This window comes from Pseudorasbora parva, chromosome 20 (assembly GCF_024679245.1).
Source record: "Pseudorasbora parva isolate DD20220531a chromosome 20, ASM2467924v1, whole genome shotgun sequence".
In the NCBI taxonomy this organism is placed as follows: Eukaryota; Metazoa; Chordata; class Actinopteri; order Cypriniformes; family Gobionidae; genus Pseudorasbora; species Pseudorasbora parva.
Genome location: NC_090191.1, coordinates 16,828,882 through 16,848,766, shown reverse-complemented (window position 1 = coordinate 16,848,766; position 19,885 = coordinate 16,828,882). Strand labels below are relative to the sequence as shown.

Sequence of the window (19,885 nt, the reverse complement as noted above, 5' to 3'; positions counted from 1 at the left end):
TTCTACAACAATGATGCTCATCCTCATGCACATCACCTTCAACAAACCACAAATCCTTTTTTTTTTTTACTCTTGAGCTCTTACAAAACGAGACCATGTTATTTTATTCTGTCCTTAAACGATTTAGATCTGCCTAGTCAGTCTGCTGCGTCGTCTTGTGGCAAACATTTAGCCCTCTGCTGTTGCCATGGCAATCTGATGTCTGACATTCACCATGCAGCAAAAAGCATCCCTGCCAAAATGCATCGCCCAAAATAGATCTGATGTATTTTATACGATTAGTCGGAACTGCACTCCTGCAGTTCAATCCATCTTGGATCTGTAATTTCCAAGACCATTAGAAGCAGACCCAATACAAAGACCACAAGAAGCATCTTATATTTAAAGATATTTGATATTTAAATAAATAAATAAAATAATAATAATAATTCATTTAGATTTGCTAATGACAAAAAAATAACCTAAAAGTTGTATTTTAGAAGGATAGCCTAAACTCTGTTTAAATAGTTTTCAACACTACCATTCCTACAGATCTTTCATTTAGATTCATATTTGCATGCTAAACATATTTCCATGATATCAATAGCCCACAGGATAGGCTAGCGTAATTGTTTTGACATTAGATAGATTTATAAGAATACAAGCCATTTGTACTACAGCGTTTCTCCTTTTTATTATTTTACGTTTATATTTTTCCATGTAAAATGTCACTAGTGAATTATATGGTAGCCTATCTGCTTCTTTTAAAAGTCATATGACTTTCTAGCAACTACTTGTCAGTTCTGACTACAAAAATCAATCAGTTGATAGAATGGAAAAAAAATAAAAAAATAAATACGAAATGGGAGGGATTCAAATGGCCCGGATGTTGTCTCTGATTGGTCAAGTACGGTGTGTTTTTTATATATTAGGCCTATTTTTTTTTTTTTTTTTTTTTTTTTTACAGTCTATGATTATAACGCGCATACTTTTATATCTCTTCTCTTTCCCGGTTTCACATACATGGCTTAAGCTTCCAGACAAAAAAGCATGTTTGAGCTGTTTTAACAGAAAAGAGCTTGCACTGGCTTTTGTCTTGATTTGTCTCAAGATGCAAACCAGCTTATTATAGTTTATAAAGCTACTTAAATGTCCTACTCGCTTAACCCTTATCCTAGCCTATATGTTTGAATTTAAAATCATAATTTTTGTTATTCATGTGTAAATTGTTGCTGTCGCGTGATTCCTGTTACATTTTTCTGCGTTGCATCAGGATTGACGAATCACACGCAGCCGACTTTTGCTTTTGACATTTTTTATGAGATAACGTTAGTTAACTTGAAACAGATTAACGTGTGAATTTTAGATATTTTTAAATAACATATATAAATTAATTACACATTTTAGCAAACAAATATCTGCAGTAAGAAATAAAACGCCGTTGGATTTTAATGCGGCTCAATGCGTGAATCGTCTCTCTGGGCCACCGCGCGCCCCCTGCAGGAACAGCCCCCGTGTGTCTCATAGGAAACGGAGCAGCGGCCATGTGGATCACCTGACCACCTCTCCTTCACGTTAGAGAGCGGAACGCCATTAGGCTTGATGGCAGAGCTTCACCAGGAGTGAATCGGTGTTTAATAGTGGAATCAGTGCGGAGACTTCATGCGAAGCGCGGATCGGCGGCTCTTTGTTTGTGTTGCTGTCATCTGCGGATCTCTATGGCTGCTGTGATCGGCTAGGGGCTCGAATCAGGCTTTGTTTTTGCGTCCGGGAGAGAGTTTTGGGCATGGCGGCGGCTGGAGGGAAGACGTACTCGTTCAAGGTGGTGTTGCTGGGGGAGGGTTGCGTCGGCAAAACATCGCTGGTGCTGCGATACTGCGAGAACAAATTCAACGACAAACACATCACCACCCTTCAGGTGAGCGAGTCAGCGGAACAACAGTCATCTGTGTGGGCGTTTTTATATGTATGAGCTAGTCTGCACTCGATTATTGTGCTTTCATTTGTAATATAACTTACAGAATATATTGTGTATTTAACTGTTGTAATAAACGATTTGTTAGCTCGTTAAGTTGTTCTGCTCTCTGTTTACGTCTTTTTTTGTTTGTTTCCCTTATAGCAATAGATTATGGGCCTATACAGTGATAGATTATATATCTACGCAATAGTATTAACCTATATGCAGTAATAAGAATACAAATAATTATTTTAACTTACTAACGTAACGTTACATATTGTGTATAATAATTAGCAGTGGCCTACAGTGTGCCACGCGATAAGCTTTCATTTTTAATCCAAACACCATTGACAATTTTTTTGAAGTTACCACATGGAATTGTATTTTTATAAAGAGAACTTATTGGACATTTAACCCTATATCTTGACGTGGGCACTAATTAAGTCCAAATTGTTCATCAACTAAGTTACGTTACCGATATACAGGGGACACTTCTTTTCTACCTAACTTTGTTATTTTTCTTAAGAAGCAAGACATTTTCAGTTCAGTTGTGATTTGTATGTACACACATTACGAAAATGAACCGTGGTTTTACTACAAATAATACCCAACAACATTGTTATTGTAACTTAGTTAAACCATGGCAACCACAAATTAACAATTGATTTGCTACTCTAACCATAGTTTAAACATGGTATGTAATAAAACTGTGGTTATATAAATGGTAATCAATTAGCCAAAAAACAACAACATTGTTACTACACATTTACTATATTAAAACCATGGTTAATTTTTATATGAGAAGTGACAGAATTGACGATCGAAAACATTCGTACATTTTCAAAAAACAAATGTAATTGCAGTTTAATACAACTGCTTTCTATTTGAATATATATTCTAAGTTAATAATAATAGTAATTTGTTCCTGTGATGTCAGAGCTGAATTTACTTCAGTCTTCAGTGTCACATTTCCTGTTATTATTAATGTTGAAAAAAAAGTTTTAATATTTTTGTGGAAAGCCTGATACTTTTTTCAGAATTATTTGATAAACCAAACATCTTAAAGAACAGCATTTATTTGAAAAAAATAATTAAAACAAATTATATATATATATATATATATATATATATATATATATATATATATATATATATATATATATATATATATATATATATATATATATATTATTTATTTTCTTTTTTTCTATTTTTTTTATTATTATACATATAATATTTTTAACGATGACCTAAAATTACTGTCACTTTTGGTCAGTTTAATGCATCCTTGCTGAATAAAAATATATATAATGTCAAAAAAATCTAACAATAAATCATATGCTTGTACCAGTCTTGGGCTTCATGGTGAAATGACTGTTGTAAATTGACTTGAAACTTCTGAATGAATGCATTTATGCTTTTGTTTGCAGGCTTCATTCCTTACAAAGAAGCTCAACATCACAGGAAAGAGAGTAAATCTGGCTATATGGGTGAGTCATGCGTTCCTCACTGTGGTTGAAGCATTTGTGTGGCAGTCGATCTGGAATAAAAGATGTATTTTGGAAAGAAGGGACTGATCCATAGTCTGTGAGAATGAACAGCTTCTACTCAATAGTTGATAATTCACAAGAAACTACTCATTCACAACCTCATTACATATCCAATGAGGAAAAATGTAGGACAAGATGATATTTTGACTGCAGATGAAAGTGGGCTTTACCTGTGAATTTACATGTCTTGGCATGTTTGTTGAAATATATATTCTGATGAAAAATGACTTTATTCCCAATAACATGCAGATGGATCATTCGCAATAACACCAGGAATACGGGTAGAAAAAGTAAACTGAGAAAGTTGTGTCTCGAGTCTCGACTTCATGAGCAAAACACAACTACTTTCAAGTTTATTTTCTATCATAGTCAGATTTGCGCTTTACTTCCAAGTTTCTGACAATATTTTTTCCAGTCAGTTACGTATCGAATGCAGGATGTCTGCGCAAATATTACAAAAACACTAAGCTTGGCTTGCTCAGTTGGGGACATTACAATTTTGATCCAAATTATTCAACTAAATATACAAATAAAATAAATTAATTAGGTCTTATTTAATTATATAAACTATAATACTGATCTGCCAACATTGTCGCTCTATGATAAATTAAAATAAGCTGATGACATCACTGTTTTCTCCAGAACGACCGTACAGCCAAATCTAATTTTGTTGCAGTATTGTCCTGTTTAACACTGTGAAGCTGCTTTGAAACAATCATCATTGTAAAAGTGCTAAATAAATAAAGTTGATTGATTGATTGAAAAAGTAGTTTCAATGTGTAGTTGAGTCGTGAAATTCTTCAGAGTAGCTGATTGGGTCCTTCAAGTCGGCAACCAAAGTTGCTGTCTCCTTTCATATTGAATGTGTTTTTGTTTGTCACAGGATACAGCTGGTCAGGAGCGTTTTCATGCCCTTGGACCCATCTACTACAGAGATTCCAATGGCGCAATATTGGTGTACGATGTCACAGATGAGGACTCGTTTCAGAAGGTGAATGTTTACAACGCAGCAATGAAATGATCAGAATCTAATAGGGGTGTGATGAAAGGCTTATCTCACGAGAAGAGACGATACACGATATTAGGTTCACAAGATGATATTTTAACAGTATTTTTGGTGACGAAATATGACTAAAAGTCACAAAATGCTAAACAATGCAGCTGTATTTTGAAATGTTTTAACTAATCTGGGACTATCACGATAATATCTTGATAATCGGATAATCAATTATTGATTATTTTGATTGAGAAATGTGATGATATTTATTGTGGTAATACAAATTCAGCCTTTGAACAACAGCCTTTTAAATTATTTAAAATACATACATTATAAAAATGGGGCAATAAAAATTGTTTCAAATTATTCATTTTACAAGTAATTTTTATTGAAAAACACTTAATAAAAAAAAAACAAAAAAAAAAAAAACATAATGTTATGTACTAAAGAACAGGGGTTTTCAAAGAACAGAACAGGGGTCTCTACATTTCCTTCCCAGCAGAGGTCCGGACACTATATTGGCCCAAATGCAGTATATATTTGAAAAGATGTAAATTTCCATCTGGGCACCAGTAGTGCTTTGTAAAATAAATTAATATAAATCTTAAGAAGTCTAGATGGTCTTCAAAGATGAGGATATTGGGGGCCTCGGAGCCAAAAACATGGGCGTCTGAGATTTTAATTTTTTTTATAAAACAAATTCGATAGCCCAATTAGATATGAATATTAAAAGGTAAGATTAGGGGTCCGTTCTTCATAACTCACTCAATACATCTGAGATGATGTGACTGATGCCAGATTTTCTAATCATAACTGATCTCTGGTTAATTTGGTTCTTCAAACGAATTTGCAGATTTGGTAAAATACCCAGAATTAAATTATCTGAGATAGTGTTGCACGATATACCGGTACTAGAAAAGTATTGTGATACCCTGCTATTACAAACGGTACGTGTTGCAAGGAGCAATCCGGTTCATTTTTTTTTCTATAGACTACTCACAAAGATATAACGATCACGATAAACTTAAAAATTCGCCGGAGTTGTCCTTTAACATATTGAGTAATAATTTTAAAAGTAGATGAGAAAACGTCTATTCACAGCCTGGTTTGAACGATTAGTCATATTTGTTTTCTGCAGTGTTTAGCAAAAGTTTTGTTAAGATAACTACATCATGCACAGCTCTTCATGGGGCACTTTAGTGTCTTTAGCCAGAGAGCGACACATGACTGATGTGTTCAGTTTCCCTGGAACTCAGCATCGATTACTTAATGACTTAAAAAGCAATATCAGCAGGTAATATCGGTCTTTTACTCCACAATCCCTAAACAATTAAGATTTAATAGGTTTTATTTATTTAGAAGCGTTTTAATGTTAGCAGTGTGCAACAAGTTTTACAGCAGCCACCGAGCGAACGCACAGAGTAACGTCATAACAATTTTAAACACACTCAAATGTATTTCATTGTTTCAAAGAGAGGCCGTTTTGCCCACGTATTTCTTTTATTATCGCTGTTGTAGTGTATCACTGAGAAGCCGGCACGTGTATCCATCGACAGAAACATACATAAAGCATTATTTTCAAGTTACAACCCATATTAAAGATGCGTCAGCAGATGTGAGATGAACCGCGGTGCAAGTGCATCCTGGCACCAGCACCAGCACCCCTGCTCACGGCATCCCGGTTTGGAAACACTGGTCTATTCAAATGTATTGATTGACACAGCGCTGGTTTATTTAGAACTATTGAGAGCGCCGTGACCATGCGCGCTGCCTTGTGATGAACGTGTGTTGCAACTGTTATTCAACAGCTCTGGTATTAACTGTTATGCCACACTAAATGCGCCAAAATGCAACAAAACTTGTTTAATACTTAAGTCGAATGCAACTCACCGAGTGTGTGTGAGTGAGTAAGAGAAAGACTAAGAGACGCTAGTAATGCAATGTAAAGTAATGCAAGAGGCGGAGTGAAGGCTAAGGAAATGCAGCTGAACGAGCATGCGTGCTCGTAAAAATGAATAAATGATGAAGCAATATGTGGCGGCCGGTGTTGATTCTGTGGCGGTCCGCCACAAATTAGTTTATGTGTGGGAAACACTGTATATAATATGATAAACAGAGCTGCGTTACCTCATACTCATGACCGGAAAAGCGAAACTGTGTCCCGTCATAATAAAAGTCCCGCTGCTCATGAGGCGTGTGTTGTTCATCTCATTAGCAATCGTTCCAGCTGCCTTGTGCAGCTCCAAAACACTCGGTCCTGCTCTGCTTCATACTACGGTAACGTTAATAACCGCATCCATCAATATGATTTCTGCCTGAGTCCTATCCCTATTCTTTTCCACCGGCTGTGAGGTGAAAACCACATGTCCCAAGATGCTGCGCTCAAACTTGGCGTCATCAAACTACGCATTTGTTTTGAATAGGCGCCCTCAAGCGGACAGAAAAGTTGCATAGTGCACCTTTAATCCACAGGTCACGTGCGTGCCGAACCGTGGTTCATGAGCCGTACTGATCAACTGCGATCCATTACACCCTTTCTCGCCTGTGGAAGGCAGTACTTCCAGTACTTTGCTGGTTTAACGACATAAGTAAATTGCAAACGAGAATCTTTTATTTATTTATTTTTTAATCTGAGGAATCGTGACAGCCCTTTAACGAATGTCACTTCAGTTCTGCTTTGAATGAGACGGAACTACATAATGCAAGCACTCTAAAAGGTGTTACAACAAACTCAATTCCTTCATGCTGAAATCTAGTGACAGCTTTCACCTCACCTGGAGAATATAGTCACGTTTTAATCGTGAGATCTCAAGGCACAAGATCTCGTCACTCCCCTAGAATTGACTATGAATGCCAATGATTAATGTATTAAAGGTGCAGTGTGTAGACTGTATGGGGATCTATTGACAGAAATACAATATAATATACATAACTATATTACATATGTTTTTTTATTACCTTTGAATGAGCCATTTCTATATACATACACCACCCACGGTGTCTCCTTACAGTGAAATCTCCGTTTTGCGCCGTCATGTTTCTAAACTGGCCCTAAATAGACAAACTGCTCTATAGAACGCTAGTCCCTCTCTGCTTTCTCCGAGGACATTTTTGTCCTGTGTCGGCCCCCGTAGCTTCTCTCTGGGCTTTGAAATGGAGTGGTGAACGTTTTGTGATTGCAGTTCACAACCTCACCTCTAGATGTTGCTAAAATTCACACACTGCACGTTTAAATTAATTTAACCATTCTGTACAATGCACAGTAGTACTGAGTGATATTGTATTATTGTTTTTTTTTTTTTTAAATAGTTTTTAGGTGATTATGGCATGTTTTTTATAATGATTTGTTCTTCCTGTAAACTAACTAACATTTGTTTTCTTGATAGGTGAAGAATTGGGTAAAAGAATTAAGGAAAATGTTGGGGAATGAGATCTGTTTATGTATAGTAGGTGAGTAATATCAGGGTTATTTTGGTGGGAAATCTGCCAAATGGGTCTAAAGATGTTATTGGGTTCTAGTAATGGAAGATATGAGAGAATTTTAAAACAGTGATTGCCTGGGATCCTAGAAATGGATAAAATCTTAAGATCATGGGAATATCTAAATTTTTTCAGTTGGGCTCAGCTCAAAAATATATCTTTATATAAGCTATTTGTACCTCTCTCTGTGAGCACAAACTCAAGAATGATTTATTGAAAATCCTTAACTGGAAATGTCATGGGAATTTCTTGACTTAAAAATCGTTCCGATGATGGTAAATGTTATTATTGATAGCTGAAAGCAATATCTTATTAGAATGAATATTTAATAAAGATGCAATGTATGGATATGTTTGAAACGCTCCATAATCTAGACTTTTTTTTATCCATTCTGCAATGTTGATGCAATATTAATGTTATTTGCTTTAAACATTTACTGTAACGCATTGATTTTCTTTTTTTAGGCAATAAAATTGACCTGGATAAAGAGCGACACGTTTCAGTGGAGGAAGCAGAGGGGTATGTACATCTCTTATAGCCTATCTGTAATGTGTTTTTACTGCAGGTAATGTGTGTTTTATTGAATCAGGATGTTTTAGTATGCCTTGTGGATATTAGATCATGTGACGCAAACCTTGGATGCGAGGGACAGAAGTCAGTTTGTTTCTCAACTTTGAAAAACCTCTTTTTACAGTTAGACAAATGTCGTGTTGCTTTATTTTTTTATTTTATTTAAACATAATCTTGCTTGCATTTGCCTCTAACTATCAGCTATCAGCAGTGTTGGTTAATAAGTTATTGAATTTGGCTTGTAAAAGACTGTGTGCTTTAAAGTGGCCTGAAACACAGTCATCATATAAAACAAAATGAGTGTCTTTGTGCCTAAAGATATATTTATATATTTTGGCTTTGTATAAAAGTACACACACTGTTTTATATATTCATGAACTATAGTAATTTCTCTTAGACTAAATATTATATTATTTGAGCAAGGATGTATGACGTTCACATGCACTAAAAGACTGGTCACATGATTAAGACAATCACATGAGGAGATCAGTCCACACAAGATATACTGTACGTGAAAGGAATGGAGCAGTAAATTGTGCTCTTCTGTGTTACATTTCAAAATATATATTTTTTTCAGCAGAACAAAGTATATCTTAGAAATATCTTGGTCTTATCCTGAACATTCATTCCAAATATAATTTTTTTCTAATAGTGTTTTTGTCATGTTTTCCAGTAAAAAGATCTAAACATCCACAAAACTAAATACTTTTACTTGAGAAGCAAAATTACAATTTCAGTGATATTTCACAGTACTAGGGACATTTTATTCATATAGTCACAAATAATTCTTGCATCTTGGGCTGCACGATAATGGTCAAACTGATAAATACGATTATTTTTTTCAAATTATAATCAGGACTATTCTTATTATCTTATTATCTTTGTCTTTTGTTGTTTAACAGACAGCAGCAGATTTATTAGGTAATGCACTAACCCAATATACTGTTACACACGCTTTTCTCAGAGGGTACGTTCACTTAAGACATAACCCACTGTGTTTACGAGGAAACTTAGCAAAATAGCATTTCGATGTATTTTATTTTTTGAGACGCGTCTCTGAAGCCCACGATGTGTTTTGCTTATGTGCGTTCTGCCCTGTCTTGGAGCACATGCACAGAAAGCCGCCTTGGGAACGGCATCTCGTGGCTTAATATGCTTTTAATAACACTGTTTAATATCAAGCACACACTTTGGGAACAAAAGCGCACCGCTGTGAAGGAAAGGAAGATGCACTGAATGGAATGTGGCAATGGCAGCAGCACAATAAGCTGAAAATCGAGCTGAACTACTTCATTCCGGCACAGATTCTCAAATCGTGTGATATTCACCAAAAGGTTAACAGTTGAGCCTAAGGCCGCATGTCCACTCTGTTGAAATCGCCTTGCTTGAGAGCATTTTGGTAGCACAGCATTTTTTTTCATTTGAGACTTTGCTTATGATACGGAATATCCAAAGTGTTATTAGTATCTCATTCCACCGATAGTATGTTTCTGTATGGATTCTATGTAAAAATACTGGTTCAATGTAAAGAAATTTCTTCTGGCTCTTGTTTTAAATAATTTAGTTCCGTTATTATGCAGTTTTTTTTTCATCTGTTGACACAAGTAGAATGTGGCGGTTGGTCCGTGTTGTATTTGTCCCGCCCCTCCTCCACTCTGATTGGACGGCTGGGTAAAAAGTGACAGTGATGTGCGTTCTGTTTTGCTCAAAGTTTGCCCTTTTTTAACTCTCAGCGGCCTTAAAAAAACGCTGAGCGTGAAATACCTGCTCATCGCCTCGGTACCCTCACGACGTTCTAAAAATGCGGAACTCCCTTTGAAAACAATTGAATACGCCAACCAGCTGCGTGAAAACACTTTGCTGGACAAGTCCTAAGCCTCCTTTACTAATTCTAAAATGTCACTTAAAAACTACTTAATTGAATCTTATTGACATTGAAGCACAGTAGACATCGAGAAACTCCAAAATACATGTTTTTTGTTGTTGTCAGATCATCTTTTTGCAGTCCAGAGCGCATTGTTGCAAAATTGACATGACTAAAGCCCCGTTTCCACCAAAATTACCTGGAACAATTTGTACCAGGAACTTTTTTACAGGAACTTTTCTCCCCCCCAGACCTGCAACTGTCTGCGTTTCCACCGCGAGCTAAAGTTCCGAGAAGATTAGGCAAATTAGTCCGGTGATGTAGGACTGCGCGCAACTGCTCCTCCAAGTCAGTGACGGACACTAATCATTTTTGCGCGACTGCAAAAATGGAACAAAAAATGATGACAGTTTTTGTACTGATTGAAAGATTTAGTGGACTGTTTACATGAGACGTTATCTAAAACGATCTGGTGTTTACATGTGATGACTTTCAATCGCAATCATTTTGTCACATGCAGTTTGTCTGCCGCATTAAAAATGTCAACGCTGTTTTCTCCAGCAGCTGGAATGTGTTAACTGTAGCCATAGCAACTCTTAACGGCCACCAGGACTAATACAGTATTATATAAGCTATTTATTTGTTGCTTGTTGTGTTTTCATTATTCCAACATTATCTTCATAACTTACGAAATAAAGTTTACCCCTCAGAAAAATTAGCTTTCCTCTCTTGTCAACATACGCGCGGCATGCGCTGTCACGTCATGTAAGAACGCACACTTAAAAGTAATTGGTCAGGTCGTTTACATGGTGAAAAATAGACTGTAAAAAATTAATAACGAGTATGGAAGAGATTCAAGCTGTGCTGGTTATGTATAGGTTTACTAAAGAGGTAATTAACAGCGACAGAAAAGAGCATTAATTAACTGAAAAAGTACAACCTCGCAAGCAGGGCCTTTTGGAGGGGGAAATATTTACCCGGAACTTCATTTAGACCCTGGTTCCTGCGGTCAAAACACACCGAATACCACCCAAAGTTCCTGGTTCCTGTTTAAAGTTCCTGCGGTGGAAACGCAGCTTAAGTAAAACACTCAGCGGAAAATGTATCTTTTTAAAGAAGCACAGCGTTTGTGGCCCGACTCGTCAAGACTTTTTTCCAAGATGGCTGCTGTTTGTATACGCGTAATGTACTGTCTTTATAAACTGGCTTCTTATTAAATTGTTTGTACACTTACAACGTTCTAAATGCTTCGGTTTGCATGTAGGGACCCTCATTATGCTACCGTGTTGGTGTAAGGCTATTTTAAGCCTTGTTAGTGGTATTAACTAGCAATTTCATTTTACAACTCTGTGCCCTATAGACAAGCGTTAAAAGCTAATGTTTTTTGATTTCGATTTGATTTTCATGAAAATGCATCCCAGAGAACGATCTACTCGGTAACCATCTGTTAATTACCCCTAGGTTCATTTTTCACCGGAGTTGTCCTTTAAGAAGAAGCTCAGTTTGGGGATTTAAGCTTTTAGCATCTGGTAACCCTCAAGCAGGAAAGATAGTGGAGACGTGTTACCAATGCAAGATAACATAAATGTCAACAACAAAAAACACTTTTCAGGACAAATGAAGAGCAGGCCAATATTGCAACGGTTATTTTTTGATTATTCAAGAGATGCAGAAATCATTATCTAATTTCCAATACGATTAATCGTGCAGCCCTACTTACAAAGTGCTTTCTGAGAAATTATTATTTTGTTTATTTATTGTTTTGTCCTTTTTCAGATATGCAGAGTCAGTGGGTGCAAAACACTATCACACATCAGCCAAATTAAACAAAGGCATTGAGGAGCTGTTTCTGGACCTGTGTAAACGTATGTTACTTTTAGATGCTTTGTATGCTGTCAGTCTGTCTGTTTCCCATAACAGGGCCTGGATTTTATTTTAGAGGGGGTGATCATTGAATCATCAAACATTTTTCATCTAAATGTTTGATCACTCAATGTATTTGTGCTTTTACAATTGATGTAACTACCATATTGTTGGGAAGATACTTGTAGAAATTGGAAAGATACCATTTTATTTATTTTAAAGATGACCCACTATGCCCCTTTTCCAAGTATTGATTTTGTTTTAGGGGTCTACTAAGATAGGTTTTAATGCTCAAAAAACATATTTGCCATATATGTTGCAGCACCTCTCTTTTTAGCCGGTCAGGAAGTTTAGTCCCGTTCTCTTTAAAGGCCCTCATTCTGAAAAGCTCAATGTGCTCTGATTGGTCAGCTATACCAGTGTTTTGAGAGAGACCATTCGTAAGCAGACGTCACAGTTATGTCATTTGCAGCTGTTCGCACATTGTGGCAGAAAAAGTAACAAATGGAGGAAAATTGGCAAAATCCACAGAATAAGAAAAAAATGTCTTGTGCCTTTAAATGTCAGAATCAGAATGCAAAAAATACTTCATATTTATTATAGAATACTGTTGTCGAAGACACTGACTAATGCTAAATGCAGACATTTATGTTTGCAAGCCACAGACTTGACTGATAAAAACCTGTGATGATTGGTCTACTATTAAAGTATGGATTTGATGTAAACAATATATCCTTGTAATATTCACATATGAATCTCATTTCATAGGGGCATACAGTGTTGGGTGTAACGCATTACAAGTAACTTGAGTTCCATAATCCGAATACTTTTTTCAAGTAACTAGTAAAGTAATGCATAACTTTTAAAATTTACAACAATATATCTGATTTTTTTTTTTAGCACAAGTAGCACAAGTTACTTTTTCACATTTATTTGACTGACAGCTCTCTTAGTCTCCTCGAGAGTAAGTGCAAAGGCATTGTGTGTGTACAGTTTATTATAGTTCTAGACTAAATGTGAACATTTATTCATCTCACTTGCACAATAAAGATTAAGTTCTCCGCAAAATGAATAAAATCAGTCAAATGCAAAATCAGAAAACCTCCAATAATTCAATATTAAATAAAACAAATATGTGTGCATTTAATCTAGCTTTATTGACCAATATTTTGCTGCTAACTTTCAGTGAGTCAGTTAAACCAAAAGCAAAAAGTACTTTAGATTTTTAGTGAATTAAATGTAATACTTTTTTCTACTATGTCTATTCTTCCATTATCCAGAACGGCAGCACAACTGAAAGGTTTGTTTGAGCTGCGCCCTGTAATGTACATGCATGAATTTGCATTTTTACCTCGACCTGAGGTTTATTATTTCATTTTTTTGTGTAAAGAGGTCTTTACATTTGCACAAAAATAGAACTTTGTTATAAAAACAAAGGTGAGAAAAAGTAATGCAAAAGTAGCGTAATGCATTATATAGTTATAGCATGAAATATTTAAACATATAACATTTTATATAGTCACAGTTCTTCCATATAGTGTTACTGCAGAACTGTTTTTTTTTCTGCCACCGGTTAGGCTCCACCCTCAAAAGATGTCATCGATGTTTCATCAGTGTTTGGGAAATGTCAAGCCCGTTTACTGTAACTGCAAGTTTCAACATACTACTAACTTGCTTTTTTTTGCTTATGCATTGGGCAGAAATTATTTAGTTTCTGGAAGAGAACTGGTGAACTAAAATCGAGGAGTACATAAAAAGTGCTTACTGATATAGAGAAAAAAGTCCATTGGAACTTTTTCATGCTCAAACAGAAAAATTAAACACTGAAGTTGAAAATGTAAAAAAGCAAAATAGGACCCCTTTTAACTAAAAATTAAACTGGAAAAAAAAAAGTACAGTCGGAATAAATATTGTGATGTTCATCAAACAGTGCTTTGTGGTATGACAATCTGTATCACGGTACTTCTTAAGATTCTGGTGGTTTTGCGGTACGTCACAGTATTCATTTTCTTTCCATGACTGGACCTTTTATATTAGACTATAGTATCTTATTTTAACATTGTAATATCAAATACAATGACTTTACTGGATGTGTAATCAAATGTATACATGTAACAATTTATCAACCACTGCAATGCATACTCCATAGGGATAATCCACCCAAAAATGAAACCTCTCTCATCATTTGCTCACCTTTATGCTGTCCCAGATGTATATGACAAGACGTATAGTATGAATGTAACCCATACAAGCCCAATGGATAAATCAGTGTCTTCTGAAGCAAAACAATAGGTCTGTAAGAAAAATGAAACCTTTTTTGACTATAAACATTTGCTTCCATTCAATTCAAGGTCCTCGAGCTTCCGTGTTACTTCCCGCACAAACTTCAAAACCCTCTTATGTCATGCCCTTCCATATTTATTTAATCTGTTTTATAGTTTATTAATATCTGTCTGTAATTTGTGGCGTTTTCACCGGCATCTGTAGGCATGATGGAGACGGCTCAGGCAGAGGAGAGGTCAAGGGGGAACGGCGCGAGTCAAACAAGCACAGCCCGGAGAGGCGTACAGATCGTTGACGACGAGCCGCAGACTGCCATGCCGGCCGGAGGCTGTTGTACATCCGGCTAAATACACTTTACACCCCTTTTACCACACCTGGGACTGATAACGGCCTCTCTCGCCGCCCTCTGTGTAAGAACTGCCACTTCCCCACAGCTACACTTATCTGCGATTGCGCGACAGCTCTCAAGTCATTTAACAGTTTATTCCTTATTGAAACGGTTGATTTATAACTCCACCCTTTTGACTTCAGGGGTGAAAAAATGCCAGACTGACCTGTTCTGATGATTCACTTAGGCAAATTATTACAAATAGGTAGCAAACAATAACGCCCAATCTTATGAAACACACATGCACTGATACATTACCCTAACAATCTGAGCTCTTTTTTTTCTTCTTTTGGCAAGGTGTTGTGCATGTAGAATCTTTAAAATCCTTATATTTTACGTCTAAGACAAAAAAAGAAAGAAATTCTTTATTATTTAATAACTTATTTACAGTTTCATCAAGCATCTACATGTCCAAAGACCTTTGTACTTCTTGTGTCATTCTTATAAAGTCTCATCCTCCTGTCATTCATATCTTCTGTATCTTTCTTAAAAATGCAACATTAAAGTCCATCTAGAACATTTAAACTCCTTGCAGATTTTGTCTTTTCTCTTCAACTTGCAGATTTACTAAAATTTGAAAATGGAAAAAAAAAAATGTTGTTTGCTTGCTAAATTCTTTATAGAGAAAAATATCCAATACTGTGTACTTTACTTTTTCAAGCTATCAAATGCAGTCAGAAAAGTGTACAGATATTCAATATTAATGTTGTTTGAATGTAAAATGAATAACGGCTGTGGTATTTTTTTTGTTGTTGTTGTTGTGTTTTTAATTGTTACTTTTACTATGTTAATTTTTTTTTTTTTTTCAAGACCTGAACATTTGGACAGTTTTTGGAAGTACTAATAGTTATCACAACAACATCACCTGTAAACACTGAGGTGCAGCTGTGAGCCTTCTGTGCCTTTAAATAAAAGTGTCTAGATTGACCCACCTATTGTCTCCTAGCATATATTATTAGTACAAACGTGTTTACCTAATTTTAAGGAGTTCTGCAAGTTATTTATCTGCTGCAGTTTAGTTTTGCAGTTGCATGAAACTGGTTAAAGGGATAGTTCAACCAAAAATGAAACTGTGATGTTTATCTGCTTACCCCCTGAGGGCATCCAATATAGTTGACTGTTTATTCTGTAGAACTTAAATTAAGATTTTTAACTCCAACCGTCCGTTGCATGTGAATGGGAGCAAAATCTATCGAAGTAAAAAAAACAAAACATCCACATATAAATCCACATAACGGAACCACCCCTTTAAGACATCAGTGCCGTCACGAGCCACAAGGTTTAATTTATTTTTATTTTATTTTTTTATTGATGCTCAGAACAATACACAAATTATAACCACAAGGTTTAATGTCACATTAAACCTTGTGGCTCGTGACGACACATTGATGTCTTAAAGGGGTGGTTCCGTGGTTTTTTTTCTAGGGTTGGTGGTTGTGTTTATGGGGTGCAGTATAACGTCTTAAAGGTCCTGTTCTTCGCGATCCCATCTTTCAAACTTTAGTTAGTGTGTAATGTTGTTGTTAGAGCATAAAAAATACCTGTAAAATTATAAAGCTCAAAGTTCAATGCCACACGAGATATTTTATTTAACAGAAGTTCCCTTTCAAAGCCTACAGTGAACGGCCAGTTTGGACAACATCCCTGCACTTCCTGCAAAAATAACGTCAGTAGAACAGTTTGTTGACTAACCCTCCACCCACAAGAACATGCAAAAAACGGGGGCATGGTCTTGTTGCTCTCCCACATGGAGAAGAGCGCACATTGAGCGCGGGCATCTCCCCGTTATGGTAAGAGGCGGGACCTTTCCGGGCAAAATGCGCTAAGCTGCTGTCCAATCACAACACGGGAACCGCTGGCACAAACAGAACTCGTTAAGTATTTTTGAAGGAGGGACTTCATAGAACAAGGAAATCATCAGGCCGTTTTTAGGACAACGAAAACAGCGTTATACAGATAAGTCAATTGTGTGAAAATACAGTTTTTTTTTTTTTTAACTGCAAAACATGAACTCATGTTATATTGGACACAGTAAACACAATCAAAGCTTCTAAAACACAAAAAAACACGACCTTTAATACTTCTTTTTTTTTTTTTTTTTTACGGACATAAATTGACGGATCTAGTACCTCACCAAAAATATAGACATTAATAATATTTTATTAAAATAATATATTATATCTTATATTTTACCTTTTATTCCACAGCTGTGTCTCCACTGTCCTTTGAACAGCTCGTTTGCTTCCTGCTTTCTATGAAGCCCATCCCTCAGAAAAACACAAAAGTCTTAGATTTGTTAGATGGTCTATATGATGTCACCAACCTGGGAAGAAGCTCGTTGTAGTCCAAACCGGCCGTTTTTTGTAGGCAGTAAACTCCCATAACTTTAAGAGACAATATCTCCGTTTGCATTGAACTTTCAGTTCTGTAACTTTGCAGATGCTTTATGCTCAAGCAGCGTAAGTAAGTTACACCCTTACTAAAGTTAAAAAAGTGACATCACATACAATCATCCATATATATACATAAGTTTGGACACATTACTATTTGTAATGTTTTTGAAAGAAGTTTCCTCTGCCCATCAAGCCTGCATTTATTTGATCAAAAATACAGAAAAAAATGAATATTGTGATATATTATTACAATTTAAAATAATTGGTTTTCAAGCTATTATACTTTAAATGATCATTTATTTCTGTGATGCAAAGCTGAATTTTCAGCATCATTCCTCCAGTCTTCAGTGTCACATGATCCTTCAGAAATCATTCTAATATGATGATTCATTTTGGGAAACAGTTCTGCTGCTTAAGTTGGAAAAGTTGGAAACAGTTCTGCTGCTTAATATTTTTTTCATAACATGTGATATTTTTTTACAATACTTTGATGAATAAAAAGTAGAAAAAAAATTAAATAAAAAGAAGCAAATGTTTCAAAAATAGAAATCTTTTGTAACAACAAAATAAACTACTGGTCAGTAATTTGGGATCGGTCATTTTTTCTTTTTTTGAAATGAATCAATAATTTTATTCAACAAGGATGTGCTAAATTGATAAAAAATTATAGTAAAGGAGATTTATATTATTTGAAAATATGTTTTTATTTTGAATAAATGCAGTTCTTTTAAACCTTTTATTCATCAAATATATTAGGCAGCAGAACTGTTTCCAAAACTCAGAATAAATCAGAATATTAGAATGATTTCTGAAGGATCATGTGACAGACTGGATGTCACATGTGACACTGAAGACTGGAGTAACGATTCTGAAAATTCAGCTGTGCAATATAAATAAATTGAAAACTAAATATATTTAAAATATTAATAATATATCACAATATTTAAAAAAATGTCTCTAATTTTGATCAAATAAATGGAGGCTTGATGAGCAGAAGAAACTTCTTTCAAAAACATTACAAATAGTAATGTGTCCAAACTTTTGCCCTATATAAATATAAATATATTTATAAATATAAATATATTTATATATTCCGGTAAGTGAGGTAATTGTGCATCTGGCGTAGAGATTCTTGATTCAGATCTTGTACATTGACCTAATTTACCGTAAGTGTTCACGCGCTGAAGACATATTCATATAAATACAATTCGGTTTCTCACACAAACTGATCGTTTTGTGTCTTAAGACATCAAAATATCATCACGAGCTGCAGAGTTTAATATAGATTTGTCTGTGCATGTTTTTTTACACAAAAAAAACTTTTTTTATTTTGCTAACATCCACATGCATTATACGACTGACAGACTGTAACGTTTGGAGGTAAACATCTTAATTTGTGTTCTACTGAAGTTACCTACATCTTGGATGCAGATAAACATCACATTTTCACTTTTGGCTGACCTATCCATTTAAGCATTATGACCCGTGGAAAGCCACTAGAGGGCATAGCTGCGTGGAATACCTTTTGCATCCTAAACTGAATCTTGTCACCTTAATGATGTGTCTGTCAATAAATGCCTGCCTAAAAATCAACAATCAACTTTATTAGCACTCTTCTCATTGACCTTAGTGACTGGAGAGAACCACAGTTTTATGCATAAACCTTTCCTTGGCTACAGACTGCCAGAGTGCATGACTGAGTCAAAGATGAATTAACGGATCTAGTACCTCACCAAAAATATAGACATTAATAATTTACTGAACGAAAGCATACATGAGGTTATTGAACTTTCATTCTTCGTACAAAACACTTGATTGGTATTGTTTGTTGAGTTTTCTTCACAAGTGTGTTTGGTTGCCCCACACTGTTGTAGAGAAAACATAAATCTATACAACTGTGAAAACGTAGATGTGAGCGAAGAGCAGGGGTGGGAAACTCTGGCCCGTTTTCCTGCAGAGTTTAGCTCCAACCATAATCAAAAACACCTGGAAAAATTTAACCAGTCTTTAGGATTACTGTCAAATGACAGGCAGCTGTGTTTTATTAGATTTGGAGCGAATCCCTGCAGGGCAGTGGATCTCTAGGGTTCGAGTTGGCCAACTCTGCAGTAGAGTGACATTTCACTGTATCAGGCAGAGCTTTATGAGCAGAGAGCTCATAACGTACTCGGTTACTTTTGTAACCTCGGTTCCCTGAGAGAGAGGAACGAGTATTACGTACGGGGAAAACTCCTTTTCTCGAGAATATGAAGCAAAACTTTATTAATAAAGGTATCCATGTAAAGCGTAGTGCCGCTGTACGGCCATAGCCCAGCGCGAGGAGCACTCTGATTGGCCGGGCCGCGGCAACTGCAGGAACCTATGGTGAGGCGGCTGAGAGGAACGAACCAATGGGGGGGCGTTCCAGAAAGCCCGCCGTAAAAGGTGCTTATATTTGCATACAGGAGGCTATATAAGACCCTAATTCGCCATAGGTGTCAGGTTTTAAGATCGACTGAAGCGATACCTGAGAAGCATAAACACGGCACGGAACGTAATACTCGTTCCTCTCTCTCAGGGAA

General features: G+C 35.9%; 1 protein-coding gene across 1 annotated transcript; it reads left to right on the top strand.

The window, feature by feature from the left end:
- Positions 1-1,504: 1,504 nt before the first annotated feature.
- rab21 (RAB21, member RAS oncogene family) lies at positions 1,505-15,863 on the top strand. Its single transcript, XM_067427167.1, has 7 exons — positions 1,505-1,897; positions 3,367-3,426; positions 4,370-4,477; positions 7,870-7,933; positions 8,428-8,482; positions 12,174-12,262; positions 14,748-15,863. The coding sequence occupies exons 1-7, from the start codon at positions 1,766-1,768 to the stop codon at positions 14,888-14,890; spliced, it is 651 nt and encodes a 216-aa protein (XP_067283268.1). The 5' UTR covers positions 1,505-1,765; the 3' UTR covers positions 14,891-15,863.
- The last annotated feature ends 4,022 nt before the right edge of the window (positions 15,864-19,885 follow it).